The sequence below is a fragment of the Prosopis cineraria genome, unplaced genomic scaffold (genome assembly GCF_029017545.1).
Source record: "Prosopis cineraria cultivar Desert tree isolate PC_DT_omini unplaced genomic scaffold, ASM2901754v1 PC13, whole genome shotgun sequence".
NCBI lineage: Eukaryota > Viridiplantae > Streptophyta > Magnoliopsida > Fabales > Fabaceae > Prosopis > Prosopis cineraria.
In genome coordinates, this window is record NW_026555344.1 from 6889239 (window position 1) to 6913833 (window position 24595).

At 31.6% G+C, this 24595-nt stretch overlaps 2 protein-coding genes across 7 annotated transcripts; one reads left to right on the plus strand and one right to left on the minus strand.

Moving 5' to 3' along the window:
* The first annotated feature begins 7630 nt into the window (after positions 1-7630).
* On the plus strand, positions 7631-9782 carry LOC129291563 (GDSL esterase/lipase APG-like). The gene is made up of 5 exons (XM_054929013.1): positions 7631-7962; positions 8268-8398; positions 8470-8703; positions 8906-9161; positions 9271-9782. Exons 1-5 carry the CDS (start codon positions 7719-7721, stop codon positions 9465-9467), a joined length of 1062 nt encoding a protein of 353 aa, XP_054784988.1. The 5' UTR covers positions 7631-7718; the 3' UTR covers positions 9468-9782.
* Positions 9783-14183: 4401 nt separating this feature from the next.
* On the minus strand, positions 14184-18711 carry LOC129291170 (protein CHUP1, chloroplastic-like). 6 transcript variants are annotated; one of them, XM_054928394.1, is made up of 5 exons: positions 18157-18711; positions 16996-17265; positions 16823-16914; positions 15308-16090; positions 14184-15228 (listed from the first exon to the last, which is right to left on the minus strand). In XM_054928394.1, exons 2-5 carry the CDS (start codon positions 17141-17143, stop codon positions 14386-14388), a joined length of 1866 nt encoding a protein of 621 aa, XP_054784369.1. In that variant the 5' UTR covers positions 17144-17265; positions 18157-18711; the 3' UTR covers positions 14184-14385. The 6 variants fall into 6 exon arrangements, with proteins under 6 accessions (XP_054784369.1, XP_054784367.1, XP_054784371.1 ...); XM_054928392.1 differs by having other exon boundaries at positions 16996-17261; positions 18157-18710; XM_054928396.1 differs by lacking the exon at positions 18157-18711 and adding an exon at positions 18093-18110 and having other exon boundaries at positions 16996-17261.
* Positions 18712-24595: the final 5884 nt, after the last annotated feature.

Sequence of the window (24595 nt, forward strand, 5' to 3'; positions counted from 1 at the left end):
TCATGGCTTTTTTGCACCTAAAGGTAATTAATTATCAGGCACGTAGCCAAAAAAAAGAAGGGAAACAATATACCTTTTGCCTAACGGCAGGGAAAACATGCGATCCATCCTGAATTGTTGTTGTCTGTATCGGTTATTAAATCCCCTGATATTGGGATTGATTAATTTATGTGAAGCTTTACTTTTAAAAAAAGAAAAAAAAATGTTTTATATTTATAAAAAAATAAAATGACAAAAAAGGCATTGTTGGGTATTGTGATGAAAATGACATAAAGGCATTGATTTACGAATGCACGGATGACGGGGACCACGGCCAACTATTATCAAGTTTGTTTCATATTTCATGCTCAAAACTTTGCAGTATCGATAACGGTGTAAAAAAAAAATTTGTTTGGCTTTCATGTGTTAAATAGTATTATATAGTTAGTAAGATATATCCCATCCATTGATCAAAAAAAGGCAAGATAATATGTATTTTGTCGACTAAGAGTAGTCATTTAGTTTTTTTGTAGTTACATATGATAAATCAATCAGTTTGAATAACTAATAATATGGACGTACGTATGGTTTTTTAATCATTAAACATCCTATGGAGAGTCAAGTTAATTTGTGTTTGCAGGAAAAAAAATCCAAATGTTTTGAGGTGGAATGAAAGAAATAATTTTAAAACCAAACCAGACTGGATGGTCAGACCGATTCGACCATCGATCAGTCCGAATTTCGGCTCGGTCAATATATGAAAATTGTTTTGGAGGTTGAGTCAAGTTGGGTCATTTCAAACCAGCAATCAAATCAAGAACTGAAATCAAGCAAGGAACGGGATCCAATTTTCAAGAATCGAACTGTTTAAAAAAATTTTTTTATTTTTTATTCAATTTTTTTTAGGAAATGACTACTTTTTTTAATCATTTGATGTTATATTGTATCATATCGCTTATTAAATCATAATAAACTTAAAATATTTGATTTTTTTAAGTTAAGTAGCAATTTCATATTTATTTTTTATATTTAGATTATTATATAAATATATAATTTTTTTTATTTTATTATTACATCACAAATTTAACCATTAGTTCAACCCAATTGAACCATGTGAATTGTGAAATGCTGATCTTTTCGATTCAATATCCGATCTAATTCTGAAAACATTGAGTGAAAATGCCAAGTAGCAGTTGATGCAGCAAGAGGTGATGACGAACTACAATATTACTAATCATCCATTATCTTCTTGTTATTTAACATTCTAAGTCATAATTTACTTATTCTAATATAATAATCTGGAGAGAGTTGTAGAGTTGGAATATCTTCATAATGGTTGTAAAACTCCTATAATCGATAAAGACTTGAAGCCATCTAACATTTTATTAGGCAAATCTAAATTAGCTAACATTGCTAATTTTGAACTATCTAGAGCATTTATAAATAAATAAGATTCTCATTTGTTAACTCAATCAGCCGATACACCTAGTTAAGGGTGGAGCTCGAAATTTTTATTAAGAGGGGCTGAGATGGCAAAGAGTGTGTGTGTGTGTTAATTATTAAAGGAAAGTTATATATATGTATGTATGTATGTGTATCATCAACATAATATAAATATTTCAACATATATATATATATATATATATTCAATTTTACACATACATAGCAATATATATATATATATATATTTTAAGTTTTGCTCATCAATTTTTTATGGTATAAAAATCATTAGTTATTATGTCTACAATAAATGTTTTAGCAATTTTCTTCTTAATATAAATTATCATTCAATTGGTGAAAATTTTATCATCCCTTTGAGCATTAAATGATTTAAATATATCATTGGAATCTAAAGTTTTCAATGTAATAAGTCCTATTACTTGCTTATTAAATTTACTATTTAATTCTTTCAATTGATAATAGTAATAAATAAATATATCAACACATTAATGATTATAAATTGTCATAAAATCTTAATGTCAATAAGATCAAATTATATCAAAGTAAAAATCATTCATATCATACATTTTAATAGCTTAATTATTTAAAAAAAAGTAACTTTTTTCTAGAAAAACATCTTCACTAAATCTCTTAATTTTTGGATGAGTGATTTTATGATAGATATCAAGTATATAGCATTCAATATATTTTAAAATTTTTGTTGTGATGCTTAACAAAATTTGTCAATAATAATTTTCATAATTTCTTTCATTAAATATAAAATAAAAGCAAAATAAAATGACATTAATACTTTAAGAGCATGTATAACATTGAAAATAAGAAGATCCAATGATAACTATATCTTCAATCTACTAAAATAATTCCTCTATACATGCATAAAAGACTACATGTAGAATTAAAATGAAAAATTCATCTAAGGTTACGTAACTTCTATAATATGCCACCTTATGGGAGTTGAAAATATATAATTCCTACATTTTACTAAGAAAATAATTAAAAAGTTAGGGAGGCCGTGGCCCCTGCCAATCCCCCCTCTCTCCACCCCTGCAGCTAGTTATATTGATCTTGAGTAAGTAGTTCTTTCATATACACCAATAAAAATTGCAAGAACATTTGCTAAAATACTACAAAAGACAATATAATATCTAAAACACAGTTTTTTATACTAAAAAATAAGCCTAATTAGTTGTTATCTTGTTGATTTCAAAGATTTGGAAATCTAAATAAAAAAAGTGACATTTATAGTTTTGAGATGATTCTTCTTCAACTAATAATTGGGCAACCTCCAATAAAAAGAGGAATCAAGAATAATAATTTCATTCTTGATTGAGTTCAACCTAAAATTGAATGTGGGAAAATTGAAGGTATCGTTGATTCAAGCATAGCTGGAGAATTTAGGATTACATCGGCATAGAAAGTTGTTGAGGTAGCAATGTCATGCACCTTACCAACATCAACCCATAGACTAGACATCGGCGACATATTGCAAGTATTACATTGGAGATGTATCATGGGAGAATAGATAACACTGTAACAAGAAATTCACATGATTATATTGTGAACCATGAATCAATGACCACTCTGTCTATTAGGTAGTCATAATACTTATATTGCTACTAAATAATAAGTTTCAAGGAGTTTGTTAATTGATAATCCTTTATGATTATTTATATATATTATTTTGGCTTAAAATCTGTCATATCTCTATTATATTTATAATTGAGATTTTATGAGATATTATTTATTAGTCAAGTTAATATTTTTAGCTAATGAGAGCTCTCTATATATAAACAACCAATCTCTATCCTCATAGAAGAGACAATTAATGTTATTTTTATTTTTTATAGTAAAATTTCCCATTCATTACTCGTGAGTTTTTTGTTGCCTACATTTGGGGTGTTTCCTCGTTAAAATTTCATGTGTTATCTTTTATTATTTTCTTTAACTTTTATATAATTTTCAGTTGTTTTATCTTTTTAATTCTGCTTACAATTTGCATGTTTCCCAACTGATAATTATACATACATCTCCTGTTTAAATGATTATGGTGAAAGAATAATTACCTTCTCTTGGTTGCTAGTCTTTGGAGGCTTTAACATAATATTGAGCCTCATTTAATAAAATTCTTAAAGGGAGCAACTAATAAAATGGGGGAAATAATAAAAAAAAAATATCTTATTAAATGTAGAAGCTTTGAGTACAGCATAGCTATCAAGAGATACATGGAAAAACAAAACATGTTCAAATAATAGAGATGGATTGCAAGAAAGGATTTCAAACGCGGATCGAACAGAAAAGGCAAAGCTTGAAACTCAAAAGATGAAAATACGATGGTGGCTACTCTCATAATACATATGTTACCTGTATATCTTATATTTTCGTTGAACAACTTGATAATAAATGCATAAGATGTAGTACCTAATTCTAATCCACCCAAATTTCCCATAAGATAGATTGTAGGGTCTAGATCATATCTCTAAACAAGAACTCAAGAAGCAGTGTGTGTGTGTGCGCGCGCGTGTGTGTTAATGTCCTATACTAATTGCAAAACGTGTCATGTCTCGTTTTGGCCAAACCAAACAAAATTACCCATGTACATGCTAACATGAACTCAAAAGTCATCATCTTCTATATTTTTTTTACTTTTACAAGTCATCGTTATTACTATTTATTGTTTAGCAGAGCTCTGTTTTGTCTAATAATTACCCTGCAAGTGGGTGTTGTGTTCAAATGCTGTGGGGTCAAAACCAACTTAACAATCAGTTCAGTTGCTGTGATGTGAAATTGAAATGTTAGCATCATCGTATCAATTGTATCTTAGGACTATCGGTGGTTCTTGCTATGGTCTCTTTCAATAATCAAGTTGATTGCTTATCTCTATCTCCCACCATAATTTCAAGCTTTTAATAATGCAAAAGAGATCAGAGATACATAGCTCTGCTAACTCCAATATAAGGATATGCTAATGATTTAACAAAAAAATTTCCATTCGAAAATGGTTTCAAAATGTGTTTATGCTCACCTCTCATCTCATTGGGTTTAGCTATCAAGAACTATACGAAAAAAGCCAAACAAAATGTTCATATTAATTGCACATGGATTGCAAGAAAGGATTTCAAACTCGTAACAGAACAGTGTAGGCTGAAACTTAAAGGATGAAATGTGGCCCTGCCTCTAAAAATATGGTGATGTATCGACGTGCATGCGTGTGTGTATTAATAATCTATATCAATATATTAATAATATGTATAAGATGTACCTAACTCTAACCCACCTAGATTTCTCATCAATACATATTATTTTAGGGTCTAAAGCATCTCAAAATAGGTTCTTATGTTAATGTCCTGTACTACTTCCGAAATATGTCATCATGGCTAGCGTTGACCAAACGGAGCAAGTTTCCTATAATACATGCCCTCAAAAGTCATCTTCTCTATGTACATATAATAGTGGACAGTTTTTCAGTCTAACTTGGGTCAAAAGATATAGTCTTTAAGAACTATTTTACTGCACCAATTTGTTTATACAACAGCTCTTTAAAATTAAACAAAATCATCCTACAAAATAGTCAAGACTACAAAACAATAGAAGCTTATAGAAATTAGCTCAAATAGCACAACACAATACAAAAGAAGAGGAGAGAATCAGCTTGAAAGCTCAAGAGCCAAGCACTAGACTCATAAGTTTATAGACTCAAAGCAACTACACTACCAATTGGCCTCAACACGCAATTAAGGAGCAGTTTTAGAAACATAAAGCCACATAATGCAATTTTACTTGGGAGTTTGGTGGCACATTAAAGCATTTAAGAAATTGGTTTTGGCTTTTAATTCAAAAAAATATTCTCTTATTAATGCGCATTCAAAATGTCCCTACATAGAACTATCTTGTACACGTAAACCCACTTCTCCTCCATACTCATTTACTAACTTATTTCATTTCTTAATATATATATATATATATATATGTACTAAAAACTCTCCTCGTATAAATAATGTGAGACATCTCCTTTTAATACATTTATACAACAATTACAACACAAGGTAGGTGTTGTGTTCAAATGTTGTGGGGTTAAAATTCAAAACTAGTTTCAAGAGGATATTTATGATGTCAGTTCATGAAGTTGCTGTGATATGAAATTGAAATGAAATTAAAGAGACCTTCACACTTTATGTCCCATCTGATATCTGTAAAGTTCATTAGTTAGCAGTAAATGCTGATGGTAACATCTACCCAACTTCTTTTGTTTAAAGACTTTGGAGGGTTCAAGCTTAACCTGACACATGAAGTTAAGTTCTCGTCGAGTCCCTTTTGTTTTGTGAATCTGGTAATGGTCATCAAGATGGAAAGAGAATATTGCGGACTAGACAAAAAGAGTTTGTGTGTTTGAAAATAGCCACAAGCTATATTTCCTATCAAGGCTGGATATCTGGTTTTGGTGATAAATAAAATAAGACAGTTAGATCGAGGAAGTTAATTGAGACAACTTCTAAATTCATCTAGTTGCTGTGGATAGGAGAGTTTACTTCTTAAGATCATCATACAGGGGGAAAAAAAAATACAAGTCTCCAACAAAGCCCATAAATTATTCTGATGAGAATACAGAAAAAAGAATGATCTTGGTATTTAAAAAAAGGGAATAATATGTTTACCCTCTTTTTACAGGAAATCCAAAGATATCCTTCGCGTTAATATTGGTTCTCATATTTTCCTTCTATATAGGAATTCCAAAACTTCATAACAAAAGAAATAGGAGAAATTAAATTTTATTAACTTTTTTTTATGGTTGAATTTTACTTGCTACTCCTCTCTTTTTTTTCAAAAAAAAAAAAAGAAGTCTTTTGGCTTTTTCCATGAGCGATAAATGTTGAAAAAGATCTTCTCTTCCGTTTACATTTTGTCAGTGACATTCAATGCGCGTGTGGATGTAAGTTAAATCTTTTGTCTGTTTCCTGTGAAATATTAGGTTGTGTACTGTAATTTTTCAAACCCTTATAGTTTTTATTTCCTTAAAAAATATAAAATATTTTTTAATAAATTGAATATTAAAAATTATAAAATATTTTTAATATTTTAAAATATAATTATTGTATTTTTTAAAGTGTTCTTAATAAATAGGTCATTTTATATTTATTTTAAAATAAAATACTTTATTAAATAAAAATAAATATGAAAAAGTGACATTAGTTTAAAGACAATTAATTTATTAGAGAGTAAGATTTGATTTAAAATATTTTATATTTTTAAATAGAAGAAGTATATAATATGAGATTGTGATAAAGTTTTAACTTCAAACTGTAAATTCATTCCTAATATAATAATAAAGGCACCTTACTAATTTCTTCTAGGGGAAAATGCATAATATATAAATAGTTATTTTAATGATAGAAAGTAAATTATTGGATAGGATATTTTCTTACCCGATTTATTCAAAAAATGCAAAAGCATATTTTTAGGGGTTGAGTGCTTAAAAAATATAGGACATTTTTAATATTTTAAAATATAATTAATGTGTTTTTTTAAATGTCCTTAATAAATGAATCATTTTATATTTATTTTTAAATAAAATACTCTATTAAATAATGATAAATATAAAAAAAGTAGTTTGTTAATTAAAAAGTAAAATTTGTTTTTATTTTCAAATTAGGAAAATAATAAATAGATATCAAGTATTAAGATCACTATACCTTTTTACCGGTAGTAATATATAGGGCCAAATATCATGATACTGCGTAATTTATTTGAATATTAATGATGATTTTAAATTCAAACAAAAATAGTTGTCACTTTATAAGTTCATGCCAACTTGTCGCAAACTGATCCCTAGTAGTCAGCTTCTATATGCAACAACCGAAATAACTCCTCACATGCGCCTCTCTGATGACTGAGCGATGAGTGATGACCAAGTCCAAGGTTACAATGCCAGCTTTCAAACACAAAATCTTCAACTACTCAGCTTCACCACAGTAAATAACGAACTAAATTAAGCCGTAAAGTCGATTTCTTTGGCACTAAAAAGAAGTATAGGAGCAATAATGACCATAATATCAGAAAGAGGATGCAAGAATACACCAAAGCTATGGACTACAACTGAATAGAACTCGTTTGGCATTAATGCAAACGTAACCACACCACTGTTTGATGAAGCATTTAATGGACGTTCTCAACTTCCATCTTCCCCACTTCAATAATGCTCTCTTTTAGCTGCCATATAAGGATCTCTTAGCCAGTTGAGACCCTCCATTGAAGCATCTTGCTAGCAAGAGAAAGTTGGGAAGATGAATACCAGTCACAGAGAAGTACTTGTTCTACTCTTAGCATTTTTCTTCCTGACAAGAGCGAATGCACAAGATACACTTGTGCCTGCAATCATAACCTTTGGTGATTCTGCAGTTGATGTGGGGAATAATGACTATTTGCCCACTCTTTTCAAGGCAAATTACCCTCCTTATGGAAGAGATTTTGTCAACCATCAAGCCACTGGAAGGTTTTGCAATGGAAAATTAGCTACTGATATTACAGGTAAGTCCAATGGAAAAAGTCGCAGTTAAAAGCTTTCCTGCTGCTTTTTTTCAGAATACAAATTCTCTCTGAACCTAAATTTTACTCCGAGTTTTGAAGGGGGAAAATAATCTTTATAAGGAAATTCGTTATTGTCACTTTCACTTACCGTGAGTCAACATCATCATCAAAGCTCTCCATGAGCTAATCTCTTGGTCCAATGACATTTTTTTATGGGAAAACAGAGATATTCAGAAAATATTTATTTTCCACAAAATAAAGACAAGAAAGCTTAATCTTCGTTAAAATTTTTCCAATTTTTGCAGCTGAAACTTTGGGATTTAAGAGTTATCCACCTGCATATCTTAGCCCACAGGCGTCAGGGAAGAATCTTCTTATTGGAGCAAATTTTGCTTCAGCTGCCTCTGGTTATGATGAGAAAGCTGCTGTTCTGAGTGTAAGTTAAGAAGTAGTGAATTTGAATACGGCTTAAGAAAAAGACTGTTCACTCACTATTTGTTCTGGCAGCATGCGATACCATTGTCTCAACAATTAGACTACTTCAAGGAATACCAAAGCAAGTTGAACAAGGTTGCTGGCAGTCAAAAGGCAGCTTCAATCATCAAGGGTGCATTGTACTTATTGAGTGCTGGAAGCAGTGACTTTTTGCAAAATTACTATGTCAGTCCTTGGATCAACAAAGCCTTCACTCCAGATCAGTATGGCTCATACCTTCTGGGATCATTCACAAGCTTTATCAAGGTATTTTGGCTGCATTTTCTCTACCATATACGTGATTCAAAAACAAAATTCTCAAATAGAACAGATCCGTCGCTATGTATTGGTTGTACTTTCCAGTGTAACTCATCTGTGACATAGTTATGCGCAATTTCAGCGTGCTTATTTTACTAGATGGATTCTGCCAAGAATCTATCTGATTCACTGCTTTTGTTTTGTAACATAGGGATTGTATGGATTGGGAGCTAGGAAAATTGGAGTGACTTCACTCCCTCCACTGGGTTGCCTACCTGCTGCAAGAACTTTGTTTGGATATCATGAGAACGGATGTGTCTCAAGGCTGAATACTGATGCACAAGCATTTAACAAAAAGATCAGCTCTGCAGCGGCAAATCTCCAAAAGCAACTTCCTGGTCTCAAGCTAGTTATCTTTGATATTTATAAGCCTCTCAATGACCTTGTTCAGTCACCTTCAAAATATGGTATGCATAACACCAACAAGCAAATTAACCAACTAGACTTTTCCCCTTTCTTTGCAACAAGATGATGAAAATTATCTGATTTTTCTTTTAACCCTTGTGATACTGGCAGGTTTTGTGGAGGCAAGGAGAGGTTGTTGCGGTACTGGAACTGTAGAGACGACAATATTATTGTGCAATCCAAAGTCACCAGGGACTTGTTCTAATGCTACCCAGTATGTGTTCTGGGACAGTGTCCATCCTTCTCAAGCTGCTAACCAGGTTGTAGCTGATGCCCTGCTTTTACAAGGCATATCCCTTATCTCATAAGCACTTATTCATAGCTCTACCTTGATCTCTCTAAGACTTTCTAGTGTACCACTATTTATCATGCAAGTGAAGCAGACAGTTTGTTCATGTTTCTATGCATAAATGTGTAATTTGTTTGTCATTGTCTCTGAATATTTCTGATAAATGCACTCATTTGGAGGTTCCTGGACTGCCTATTCCGCTATTATAAAGCCATAAAGGGCACAATCTGTTGCATAGGAAGGGATATAACTGTGCTAAATGCAGAATGCAAATTATGTTTTGGTGTTTGTCATTCAGATCAAAGAAATAAGATTGCCCACCCGTTATCTCCCAGAGCTTGTTCTTCCTTTGTATTGTTTTTAATCTCAATTTTGCCCTAAACTCTATCATGCCAAAGCATATGTCTTGGTCACCGCAATTCAGGGTTCCCGACTGATGGCAAAAAGAGCTTAAAAAAAGTGCAGAGCGCAATCTGCTTGGATTCAACCAGAGTAGGAAATCAACAGACGTTTTTCACTTTCCCATTAATAATTAACCCCCCAGAAAGGGAAGAGAAAAAAAATCTATTCAGGAAATCAAAATCATAATATAGACACAAATGGTCATTTGAGTTTTGGATAACATTGATTAATCGGATTTGGGAATTATAGTAAGGTCTGAGGCCAACTCCACCTATGTTTATAGTCGGTCCCAAGCCCGGATAAAGGAGGAGGGTTGTGTTAGGCCATCAACAGCCAATATAAAACTTTGTTGAATCTATCATGAACATGGACAATAGACGTTATAATGTTAATGCTAGGTCATTGCCCGTAAGTAACGCGCTGCATGGCTCGAGTACAGTGATAAGTGAGTTAGAGCCGCTGTATCGGCGCCCGGATGTAGTGTCAAATGAACAAGGGCTACCACGTCATTGAGGTTGTATTTGGTACTTGGAATGTTGGGACATTGAATTGTAAATCTATAGAGGTTGTAGGGGTTATGATTCAAAGAAAAATCAATATCCTTTGCCTGCAAGAAACAAAATGGCGTGGAGAAAAAGCTAAGGATATTCAAGGTTTCAAACTTTGGTATACAGGAAAAATAAGCGTACACAATGGAGTAGGCATCATTATGGATAAGGAGTGGAAAAAGAATGTTGTAGAAGTTAGCAGAATTGGAGACAGAATTATTTCCTTAAAAATGATAATTGGACGTGAGACTGTTAATATTGTTAGCGCTTATGCGCCGCAAATTGAGATAGAAGCCAGTCTTAAGGAATTATTTCGGGAGGATCTGAAGGAGTTGATTCGACACATACCACAGAGTGAAAAGATTTTTATTAGAGGAGACTTTAATAGGCATGTTGGGAAGGAGGCTGGTCAGTATACGAGGGTGCATGGTGGTTTTGGTTTTGGAGAGCTAAACAATGAAGGACAAACTCTTCTTGATTTCTCATTGGCGTATGATTTTAAGATTGCCAACACTTGTTTCAAAAAGAGAGATGAGCATCTCATCACTTACAAAAGTGGAGCCTCAAGGTCACAGATTGATTTTCTTTTGGTTAGGAACACAGATAGAAAACTTTGTAAAAATTGCAAGGTGATCCCCGGAGATGCTGTAACGACACAACATAGAGTCCTAGTCCTTGATGTGTGTATTATGAGTAAAATCCAAAAGTGTCGACAAGTAGTAGCACCAAGGATTAGGTGATAGCAATTAAAAGGTGAGAAGTAAGATATTTTTAAGTAAAATCTTTTGGACAAAGGAATTTGAAAATCTCAGGAAAGTGCTAACATCATGTGGGAGCATATGGCTAAAAAGATATGGGAGGCTGCAAAAGTAGTTTTGGGAGAATCAAAAGGTTCTGGTCCAAGAGATAAGGAGTCTTGGTGGTAGAATAATAGTGTACAGGACAAAATCAAGTATAAGAAGAACTGTTTTAAAGCCATACATTTGTGTAACAATGAGGAAAATTGGGAGAGGTACTGTATGGCTAAGAAGGAAACTAAGAGAGTTGTGGGTAAAGCTCATTCTAAAGCTTTTGAAGAATTTTATAAGAGCCTTAAGACTAAGGAAGGAGAACGAAACATTTATAAGATTGCCAAGAGTAGGGAAAGAAAATCAGGGGATCTAGAACAAGTAAGGTGTATTAAGGATGAAGAGGGAAGAATTTTAGTTACAGATAATGAAATTAAAAATAGATGGGAGACTTACTTTTTCAAACTTTTCAATGATGGAGAGGGTTCATTTAGTAACTTGGAGGATTTAGTAACCGGTGAAGGAGAACAAAATTTATCATTCTATCGAATAATACGTGATAAGGAGGTAAAGAAAGCTCTTAAGAAAATGGCAAATGGTAGAGCCAACGGACCTGATTGTATATCTATCGAAGTGTGAAAATGTTTAGGTGAAGAAGGGGTGAGATGGTTAACTAAGTTATTTAATGTGATCTTACAGTCCAAAAAAATGCCTGATGAGTGGAGGAGAAGTACATTAATTCCTGTTTATAAAAATAAAGGAGATATTCATAATTGTACTAACTATAGAGGGATTAAACTCATGAGCCACACAATGAAATTGTGGGAGAAAGTAATTGAGCATAGGTTGAGATTGGAGACAAGTATTTCTGAGAATCAGTTTGATTTTATACCAGGTAGATCAACTACAGAGGCGATTTATCTACTAAGGGGATTAATGGAAAAATATCATTGTAAAGATAAAGATTTATACATGATTTTTATTGATTTGGAAAAAGCTTATGACCGTATACTAAGAGAAGTTCTTTGAAAAGCGTTGGAAAAAAAGGGAGTACGGATTGCTTATATTAAAGCCATACAAGATATGTATGAGAGGGTAAAAACTAGTATAAAAACGCCTAGTAGTCAAACAAAGAATTTTTCTATAAAGATTGGACTACATCAGGAATCATCTTTGAGTCCTTATCTGTTCAACTTGATCCTAAATGTTTTGATGGAACATATTCAAGGGGAAATTCCTAAATGTATGCTCTTCGCGGATGATATAGTTCTTATAGCAGAGACAAGAGAAAAGGTTAATTGCAAACTTGAGTTATGGAGGAAGACATTGGAGTCGAAAGGTTTCCGTCTGAGTAGGAGTAAGATGGAATATTTATATTGTAAACTTGGTAAGAGACTATTCGACAATAATTTAGAAGTGAAATTGAGAGATCAAATTATATCTCAAGTGAAAAAATTTAGATATTTGGGAGCCATTATTCAAAATGATGGCAAAATCAGTGGAGATATTTCACATAGGATTCAAGCTGGGTGGTTTAATTGGAGAAAAGCTAAAGGAGTTATTTGCGACCGTAAAGTGCCTAATAAACTTAAAGGAAAGTTTTATCACACTGTTATCAGACCGGCAATGTTATATAGTAGTGAATGCTAGGCTCTAACAGGACAGTGAGAGCATAAAGTTGGAGTAGCAGAGATGAGAATGTTACGATGGATGTGCGGACATACACATAAAGATAAAATTCGAAATGAGCATGTACGCGAAAAAGTGAGGGTAGCACCTATTGAGGAAAAAATGGTAGAAAATCGGTTGAGATGGTTTGGGCATGTACAAAGAAGACCAAGGGAGGCACCAGTGAAAAAAGTGGAACATATAACTTTAAGTCCGATTAAGAGAGGTAGAGGAAGGCCTAAGAGAACACTCTTGGAAGTTGTTGAACGCAATCTCTTAATTAATAATATTCCTAAAAGCTTGATAAATGATAGAGTACAATGACATCTTGTAATCCATGTAGCCGACCCCACCTAGTAGGATAAAGACTTGTTATTGTTGTTGTTGTTGTAGTAAGGTCTGAGGCCGGCCAACATGTATGCCCCCTTTATCATTATTGTTTTAAAGACTGAACTGAACCAAATGATCGAACTGTCAATCAAAACCGTTAACGGCTCAGTTTAGATCCAAAAAACCTTTTTCATAGTTGAGTGGAATTGAATCGGAGTTGAGCCAAAGTCAAATTAGAAATTGGAACAGTTTTCAAAAAACTAAAAAATTTTAAACATAATATTAAAAAAATTAAAAATTTAAAAAAATTTAAAAATTAAATCCTCATCAAAAGCCACTATATTTTTAGACAATTCATATATATAAAATATAATATGAGATCGTTTTTTACAAAAATGTTGACCGTTATAAATATAAATACAGATATTTTTGAATTTACTTATATCTAATTTAATCAACATCTACTGTGTTTGACAAGTTAAAAAATTATAATTTATAATATTATTTATTTATGATCATATTATATCAATTTATTAACAACTAAGCATATTGTAGGTTTGTTTCTCATATTTATTTTATAAATATATTTAATATTATTTTTATTTAATTATTATATTACCAATTCAATCATTAATCTAACTAATTAGACCATAAAAAATTAAAAATTGCTATCTTTTTCAGTTCAACTTCCGGACTGGCTTTTAAAACATTGCCCGTTATCGCCTTTTTCATAAAGTGAACACGCAAACTAGAGAGAAAACTCAGTTCAAACTCACATTTTGTGGGTTAAAGTAACATCATTTTTCTCCAATGTAAAATTAACAATTTTCGTATATATTTTTCCTCACAAAATGAAATGGGCATTCTGCCACAACCTAACTATCAGAATTGAAGCGTCAATGAGATGAAAGGAAACTGAGCTTCTTTCTTTCTTTCTTTCTTTTCTTTTCTTTGGTCATCAACAGAGATTCATCATTGACTTCACAATTGCAAGAAGAGTCAGGATCAACAGGAGCTTATTATATACTCTGACCCCCAAAATTGTGCACAATAATGATACATGGTAACTCATGATTTAGAATATACTCTTATTTATAAGACCTTTAGTCTCTAAATAGACCAAATGGCCGATATGATACATGAGCATTTACTACTGTATACCCCGTTAATCCAAAATCTGTCAGTTGCAAGTTAAAATGAACTATAGATATGATGCTGATCTTTTATGCAACTTACATGAGGCACCAACACTAGTGTCTTTTAAAGCTTCTGCGTACTTCACCAACTCAGATTTCGCTGTGTCCAAGGAATCTGGCAAAGAACCAAGTCGGTTTTTAAAATCTCCAGAACCTACCATACTATGAATGAATCTCTCTGATCCTCCTACGTCAATGCTATTCCTCATTGCCCCTCGTTTCTCCTTTAAATTTGTCACCCCCTGCGATTGAAAGGAAGTTCTAGATGCCCAAGTGGGCGCTGCAAATTCATTCCAGTGACCTACAGCTCCAGCTTCATCTTCTGTTACATTGCTGGGACTAAAATGTGAAAAATCGCTACCTTCTTGATGACGACGATCATGGCCATGTTTGCCTCGTAGCAGCCGTCTAAGCTTTCGGAAAAATTTAGCCTTGCTTGAGGTGTTAGTTTTGGCAACAGATGAATCGTCAACAGAAGAATAATCATCACACTCTGCAGAGTCTGAGAGAAAAGAAGCCAGGGAGAAGAAGGACCATCGATCTGAATCAGAGTCTACAATGGGGACTCCTCCTTCCCCTATGCCATCAGTAGTCGCATACTCGAATATAAGCTGCTTGGCTTTCTTCTCAGACGCAGGGCTTAAGCTTTTGCTTAGATCCCTTGCCACTGTTTTACCAGGTGGCGGTTGATAATTCCGTAGTTCATACCTTAAACAAGCATTTATCCACCGCAGATACACCAATTCCTCAACATCTAAACACCGATCGGCTTGTAGTCGCTCAATTTCCTTCATTAAGTCCTCATTCTGTTGTCTAAGACGCTCACTTTCTTCCTTCAAAGCATCTACCTGCATCCAAAAAGTATATACAAGGTAAAATTACATTCAACAGTAACTAAAGAACGTAGGTTGACCATAATCTTATTACCTCAGGTTCTTCCAGAACAGAATTGGCAAGGAACTGCGTAGAATCCAATCTCCGAGCCAATTCAGAATTGTCAATTTGCAATCTCAAATTAGATTTCCTCAACTCTTCTGCCTCAGTCTCAAGATCCTTCAGTTTTTGCAGTTTTTCTTGAATATTTTTATTACTAGCAGCAACTTTCATTTCTTGCTCTTGCAACTTAGCAACTCTCTTTTGAAGGGTTATGATCTGTTCCCTCTTCTGTTCAGCTTCATACCTAAGTTTCTTCTGGAGCAGTTGGATTTTTGCTTTTGCAGCTTCAAGCTCAGCCTCCACATTAGCATGATTAGCCACTTGAGACTCCAATCTCAGATTCTCAGACTGTAAGGTCTCGACCTTCAGATTTAACATCTTCATCTCTGTAATAGTTATCTTCAATCGATTTTGAAGCTCCATCACAGCTTTTTCTTGCTCTCTCAGACCACAGTACTCAAGTAATTGAACCTCCAGATCTTTTTCCCTCTCCCGAAGCTTTTCAATTTTGCTCCTCAAATACTGGATTTCTTCCTCATAGTCATCCTTTTGTGGAATTACATATGGTTTGGGAGATTCTTCCCTTGATCTTGGTGTTTCTGCATCTTTCTTGTAAGAATCTCTAACAATGGTGACTCCAAAGTCCAACTCCTTCCCAAGATCATTAAACTCAGGTAAGAGGAATTCGCCTTCATCATCACTATTTTTACAGCTGGGAGGGTGACCAGATGGGGAATTCTCAACTATCACTTTATTAACACTTGTTGCTTCTTGCTGCAGAGAAATTTGATATAATGTCCCCATTTTAGTTAAGTAAAAATATCATACCAATTTGCCTCTAGTCAAACACAAAAGCACAGTCCTTTTGCTAAAAAAAAAAAAAAAAAACACTAAAACAAAGTTCCAAATGTATCGACTGACTAGAATTAATCATTTCTCTTGAGTCGTTTTGTAGTAAAGTTTTTGTATACATGCAACTTTCTTTTGGCAATAATATTTTATTGACAAAAACAATACACCACAGCAGTTTATAGACAATTTCAATATTTTTTCTGCAGATAGAAAAATTGTCACCAAGAAAAAAATTCATAGACACAATGATTAAAACAGAGAACGTTCAAGTTGAAAATAAATTGGCAGTCTGAAAAATATCCCCAGCTTCCTGCACAAGTTTCTTTTCTTTTCTCTTAAAAAGGTTCCAAATACGAAAAATGAACAAGATCTTAGCCAAAAAAACTTCAGAGTAGTTCACAAGTGATCCATGTAGAACATTATAGCAAGAGGAAACCAACAGAAAAAAATGAATCTCATCTTTATTTTCTGAAGCTGGAAATATAAACTTTGAATCCTAAATCTCATGACTTAAATTCCTAGCAATCATGCAGAGGACGATGGACCAACTGGTTTGCATCTGGGAAGAACCTAATCAGTCTATCAGCAATTAAATGTCAATACCAAAAGTAACATTCAGTAAACATTCCGGATTGTGTATTTTCTATTACGCACAGTATCCACAATATGTGCCTCTGAAGCAGTGAAGCAAGGAATAGATGCTGCCTTTATAACATGAAGACCATCTTCATTTTGATCTTTACCACCTAAAAAAAGGTTTTCATCATTTAAATCAAATCCAGGAGGTAGAGGGAGACAGGAATATTGATGATTAGGGGGGAAAAAACCTGAAGGGTGGCTTGAGGGTGGAGTAGGAGAGGGCCTGGTTCTTCTTGTTATTAGGCGAGAGAAGAGAAATCCAGCAAGAGAAAAAGCTAAAGCCACACCAAATTTCAATAGAATTGGATTTATATCTGTCTTTCCTCTCACCGTCATATTTAAGAATCCTTGATTGTTTTATTCATCAAGACAGAAGGAGAGATCATGGATCATCATCATCATTGTCCTCCATCATCTCAACGCCATGAAAAGAGCCTCAGAGTGAGACCTATGTCTGGCTTATGCCAAGAAACACAACATCAGAGTCGAGCAAAACCAGCACAATAACTCGGAAAATCCTACAACTCCAATTCTATAAACTAAAGACTTTCATATGATTGAGAAAATTCACTCATAAGTTAAAAAATAGAAGGTCAAGATAGATTCTAAAAAGGATATTACACAGACTACAAAGAGTGGGTAAAGCACATAATTCATCACCGATGAAACCAAAGGGATTGTGTGTGTGTTAAATAAGCAAGAACCAATTCATAGTATTCAAAATCACATTGGGGAAGATAAAATACACTAAACCTGCAAAATATTCATAACTACTGTACCAAAGAGTTATATTTCAGCTTATGCTGAAAGAAGAAGTTTTTCCATATAAAGAATCTTCACCAAACACGTTGGCTTCAATCATGAACTGTTTCTACCCGAAAGAGATTGAAGAAAAAGCACATGATCAGTCGTCAATGAAACTAAGGAAGAAACAATTCGTGTCATTTAAAAGTAGAGCAAGGAAGATAAATCACCTGAAAACCCAAGCCATGTCGACATCAAAAATAGCAATAACAGAGCTTTTATTTCAACTACTGCTTAGAAAAGGTAGAAGTTTTCTGTTTATACGATATTCATCTAAAACTTTCGCTTCAATTAAGAAAACTCAAAACTATCAGGTTAGATTGACCCAGGCTGAAAGAGATTAAACAGGCCACAGAAGAATTTAAGAAGGACAGACGCACATGATCCACCACCAACAAAACTGAAGGGATCAATAAAACACATATGAAACAAGAAAGAATGAATTCACACCATTCAAAATCAGAGTAAGGAATATAAATACCTACAACCCAACACAGATTGACAGCAAAAGGCAGCAATAAAAGTAGAAAGAACCGAATTCTTACCATTATAGGATCGTTGCCAAGCCCAAAGGGCTAAACTGCAATTCAATGAGCTAGCTGAAGAAGTGGCCTTTCGCTATTTTTTTTTTTTTTAATAACAGTTTTGATTCTAAACTTATAATTGCGTGTATATGTGTCACTCTCATCAGCATGAGAACAATCAAGTATCGACGCAACCTTATAAAAAGGCAATGTCTCTGCCTACAAGCATTGGCCACAAATTTTGTCCCCTTCTAATGGTAAGTGCAACGTGGACAACGGGGGATCGTCGTTACAGAGAGAGAAAGAAATTGTTGCGTCATGGCAGAGAGAACTTTATGGTTCTGGCTTGGAACTTGGCAACTAGCAAGAGAGAAAACTGCGAAACCCTTGTGTCTCAACATCTGTTATGGCACTCGCAATTAATAATAATGGTGGTCTTAATTAAGCCTCTTTCGGTTCATTCATTCAGTTTCAGTGTTCCCTCCATTAATAATTAGTAACTTTTTAATTGGCCTGAAAATATTTATAGAAAACTTGTTACTCTCTCAATTGCAAAATATTTGATAAATAGATATTTTACTTGAATTTATATATAATTTTAGCTCTTTTATTTATTAAATAACACAAAAAATAAGGATAAATATAGATAGAACATCTCACGACGTAATTTTGGGATGTTTTTCAGGAAATATGAGCAAAATATCATTTAGGGTGGGGGGGGGGCTTAGAACTCAAAGCCATGGTCAAAGCCCAAGAATCAAGCCCACTGCTAACCTCCGTTCGCGGACAAAATCACTAAAAGGGGTCTCCGTTCGCAGTCGTATGCGTCGAACTGTGTCCGCGGAGAACTGCAGAGCAAAACTAATTCGTGCACGGACGTAAACAAGACGAAGGAAGCTGAGCTATCTATTGTAGACCGTGCGCTCAGAACTTCATTGCATTTCGTCTCCATCGCCGCACATCTAGGACCCTCGCTCTTCTCCCTCGTGCGAACAATCAAACCGGGAGGAGACCTTCGACTATCGCCCACGCACTGACACGATACAACTGTGCCAACCGCGCACGACTGTAGAGCTCAAACACGTGGCCACCTGCGTTTTAATATTTGAATGGAGTTTGAATAAGATATCATCATAAAATTAGATACAATTTAGGCGTGATTTTGCTAGATTCTTAGCTAAAAAGTGACGGAAAAATTACAAATAATCTTCTCAATAGCATTAACTTTTAAGTTATTTCCAAACTCTCAATTGGTGTTTTTTTTCTTGAACATAATTTTCCTTGCATGAGAATTTATTATTTATAATTATATTTATTTCTCTTGTTTGAATATTTTTAAAAAAAACATAACTTTAAATTCCTATACTTTACACGTGATTTGTTATTAGTCCACACACTTTATTTTTTATGTTTTAAGTCCTTATAATTTTCTCCATCTGCATTTTAAGTCCCTATACTTTCATAAGGGTGCTGGCACGGCATTAACAGTGTTAATTATACTGATCTGGACAATAACACGATTAATTATACAGTGACATGTTAGTTAGTGGCTAGTGTGTTTTTTTTTTTTGAAAAAAAGAAAGAAAAGCTAATGTGTATTTTTTTAATAATTATTATATATATATATATAAGTAGGTTTTAAGGCTATGAAAAAATGTCACTTTGCTACAATTCTGTGCTTCAAGATACCTTTCTTGCAGTTCTATGATCCAAAGTCAGGTTTGACGTTAGGTTCAAGCTGATTTATTATTTTTTAATGTATATAAAATATATTATTTGAGTTCTGAGTTAGGACAAATTTTTTTCACTTTTTGATTATTAAAGAAAATACTCACTCGAGTCTTATTTACAGGACATATTTAAAAAAAAGTTCAAAATATAAAACACTTTACAATAATTAAACTACTTTTTTAAATTTTGTCATTTTTTGATTAATGTGAAGATATTTAATATAGTTGTATCATTATTTAACACCAAGGATGAAAATGAAAATACATATCATTTTCTTATGATATTAAAAAAATTAACTTTTCTTAATATGCGTAAAATGATTGAAAGTGTTTTATAATAAGGGCCAGAGGAAGTATATGTCAGCTTTTCTTTCTTTTTTTCACCAAAAAAAAAATGCACATCAGCCACTAGCTGACACGTTACAATATAATTAACAGTGCTATTATCCACATCAGCATAATTAACACCGTCAATGCTACATCAACACCCCTCTGAAAGTGTAGTGACCTAAAATGTAAACGGAGAAAAATGTAAGGACTTAAAACATAAAAAATAAAGTGTAGGGACCAATTGCAAATCACAGCAAGGTGTAGGAATTAAAAGTTATGTTTTCTCAATTGTTTATAATGTAGATGGCCACTATACGATAAAGATAAATATGGATAATTAAATTAAGAATAATTTAGAATTTACAATGACTTACATCATAGCTTCAAAATCTAATTAATTCCTTTTGAGTTGGATAGGAGCTAATTCAACGTAGGCAAACCTTAATCCAATAAGAGATAATTAGGGTATCTTAAGAATGAGTGCCACTATAAATAACAAAAAATAATTAATTAAATTAAAGTAAATCATTTTACTAGATGATTCTTGATTTGTAATGCTTATCTGATAGATTTGGTTCATTATTTTTATCATTTTTTATTTATTTGTATTATTTAATTAGTTATTAAATTTTCTTTTTCAAAACTATTAGTTTTTATAAAATAACAAAGTCATTGCTTTCCTTTGAGTTTGGCTCTGGCCATATTTCAGGATTTTATCACTACATCAATAAAAATCTTAAAATTTATCAAGAAAAAATATAATTATTAATTCTTATAATTTTATCAAATTTTGCCTTTAGTTCTCATAAATTTTTTAATATTTTCAGTCTTTATAATTTTAATAAAATTGGGTAATATTTGTTACTTAGTTTCATATAATTTTAGTATAAAGACTGAAAATACTAAAAAAGTTACAAAAACTAACAATAAAATTTGATAAAACTATAGGAACTAATAATTATATTTTTTTATTCATTAACTATATTTAAAAATTTAATAAGTTTCAACTTTATTATTAAAGATATATATATATATATATATAAAAATATTAATAACATATTTTCTTTTACCAAATTTAATAGGGGTAAAAAGATAAAGTTACGATAAAAAATTAAGGAAAAATTAATCTTTTAATCCTTCAACTTTTGACTTACTTGTAACTCAGTCCCTCAATTATGACTCACTGCGACCCAATCCTTCAATTATAACTCGTTGCAATTCAATTGCTCAACTTTTAATTTGCCTATAACTCGATCCTTATTTTTAAATTTTTTTAAAAAAACTTTTTTATCAAATAAGACGGATAAAAAATGCTCATATATTATTTTAAAATACTCTCTTCTTATTCATTAATGTGAGATATAAGCTAACATGAAAAAAAAAATTAACAAAGGTTAAGGGACTAATTTGTAAGTGACTCAAAAGTTGAGGAACTGAGTCATAGATAAGTTATAATTAAGAGACTGAGTCACAGTGAGTCATAGTTGAGGGACTGAGTTACAAGTGACTTAAAAATTAAAGGACTAAAAGATTAATTTTTTCAAAAATTAATGACACAACTTATAAATAAGAAAAAAAAAGTTCTCCCTGTTTTATGAACAAAACTAAAAGAATGAGAAATGATAAATTCTTATATGAATCCCATACACCACATCATCAACATTCTATTCAATAGAAACATATCATATCAAACGACTATAAATATAAATTGATTATTTTATTGATGACTAAAAATTAAGAATAATAATATATAAAATTTTATTTGATTAAATTGATATAATATCATATTTTTATTAAACAAAATATAAATAATGTGGCACACTAAATCCATATGCAACAATTTTTCTAGAAAAAAGTATAAATATTTCAAGGTATTTGCAAGGATTCGTTACTGGAGTAATTTACTTGTGTACGAAACGAGTACAAATGTATAATTAAGAACTTTCGGGTGGAGCTTAATTGTATCATAAGGCAATTATAATTGATAAGGCATTACCAATTTGCTGTAACATTTGAGAACACATATTACGCAACTACAACTCAGTATGTACAATTAAAACATTAAATGGGAAGATTCCTTTTTAAAAAAATAAAGGAAATTAGAAACCCTGACTGAAATGATAAAGCTTGAGGCTTCCATTGCTCCACCTGTCTTTGTTTGTGTCACTAAATGCGGGACAGCCTTTAACCCCTTGTGTTAACTACCTACTCTTCCTCCTCTGTCTTCCAATAATTTCTTAATCGGATGCAAATTCAACTAATTTGATTAGCAAAAAGGTAGTGCAATAATTTGATTTAAACTTCAAGTCTTAAAATTGACATACTCAAATATATATATATATATGAATAACAAATTGCTCAAGAGATCTTGAGACTTGACAATTTGTGTTAAAATCTTTCCGTTTCTGACTAAAAACGTTAATATATGATTGTATTGTAGCCGTCATATCATTGGCAAAACGTTAATGTCTCAATTTATAATATATTTTTAAATGAAATTATACATACAAACGAAGTTTGTTAAATATATCTTATGTTTTTATTTTTTTAAAATAAAAATATAAACTTTTAAAACTATCGTTTATTTTACACTCCACTTATAAAAGAATGTCAAGGAAAGAGAATACATGAAAAAAAATATTTAAAAATATTATTTTTATTAAAATGTTTTATATTTTGAAATATTAAATTTTTTTAAAAATATTTTATAATTTAAAACAAATAAGGTAAAAAATTATTAGTGGATGAACCATAGGATTACCTTTGCATCGTGGCTCTTGATTGCGCCAGAGGCATGGTGGCCAATCTTTATGTTACAGTGTAATTAATGTTGTTGTTGAGTCTTTATGGCGTCATTTTGACTTTCTAGCTACCGTGGATCCTTCAATTTTTTTACCCTTAGTATAAAAAGAATATTAGAGAGCAAGGAATATTAGGAGAGAGAGGGCTTGTTTGATTTTATTTTTTTATGTTTTTAAAATAATTTCTTACAGTAATTTTTCAAACAAGTTTTAAAAACGAAAAATAAAAAAATATTTAAATTATTGTTTTGAAAAAATATCTAAAGGGACAAAATAAATTGTGAAAGAATTATTTATTTTATTCAAATAATTGTCCTTAATGAAAACATGATAATTTTTTTGTTTTTTCTCTAATTTATAAAATAAAAAGTAATAAGATATAAAAAAGGTGTTCCCGATTTTTAAATTTTTTAAAACAACTTTAAATTTCTTTGTTTTTCAAGAACAAATAATAAAAAACATATTTTCAAATATTTTTTTTTTTATTTTTTTGTTTCTAAAAAACATTTTAAAAACAGATAATCAAGAAAGTCCAATAATTTTCAAAATATTATGATCGTTTATTATTTTTTAAAAAAATTAGTATTTTTTTCTTTCTACTTTCCTTACATTTCTCTTTTCATCAAAGCCAAGCCTTGACTGATCTTTTTCTTTGAAATTTTGACTCCCATACTCGTTCAACATTTTTCATAGGATGGATTTTTTTTAATAAAATTGTAAATATTATAGAGAGAAAAAAAATATTTATGGAGTGACTCAAGGAGAAATAATTTTATTAATGAATCATTGTTTTTTAAAAAAGATCCTACGTATTATGAAACATTAAATCATGTTAAAAAAAACATTTTATGAAACGAGAGAAAAGTTAGGGCATTTTTGCTTTTATTTTTAAAAATAAAAAATTAAAAAATTGTTTGGATAAGTGTTTTGAATCTAATTATTTTTTAAACTATTCTCATTTTTTTCTTAAAAAAAACAGAAACATCTAAAAACTGTTTTCATTTATTTTTTTTATTTTCAAGATACATTGCATTTAATTATTAAAAACTATAATTACATTAACCAGTAATTATCGTAAGCCATCACTATTAATCATCAATGACCATTACTATTAGTCAATTTTTTAATTCTAAAATTATTTTGAATTAGTATAATTAAATAAATTTTATTTTCTTGTTTTGGAAAATAATTTTTAAAAATGTTTTGCAAATCCATTTTGAAAAATAAAAAATGAAAACAGAAACTAAAAATATCCTAATTTACTAATGTAGATATTTATCCATTCCTGTTTTTTAACCTCTTGGTCATTGAAACAATAAAGACCCGTATCATTTCCTCCTTTCTTATCCATCCAAATTCTTGCGATATATATATATATATATATACACACATCATAGCATACATTGTTTCAGCTAATAACTTAAATAGTGATAGTGATCATAATACTTGCAAATTACTCATTAATAAGATACATGTATTAGTAATGAGAAGATAAGATTAAAAGTTTCAAACCATGATCTACTCGAAAACACCCTCTGCCAGAAGTTTCGCGAATTTTCTCTGTTTCTTGTCTCCTTCTTCAAATTATTTGTGGTTTTA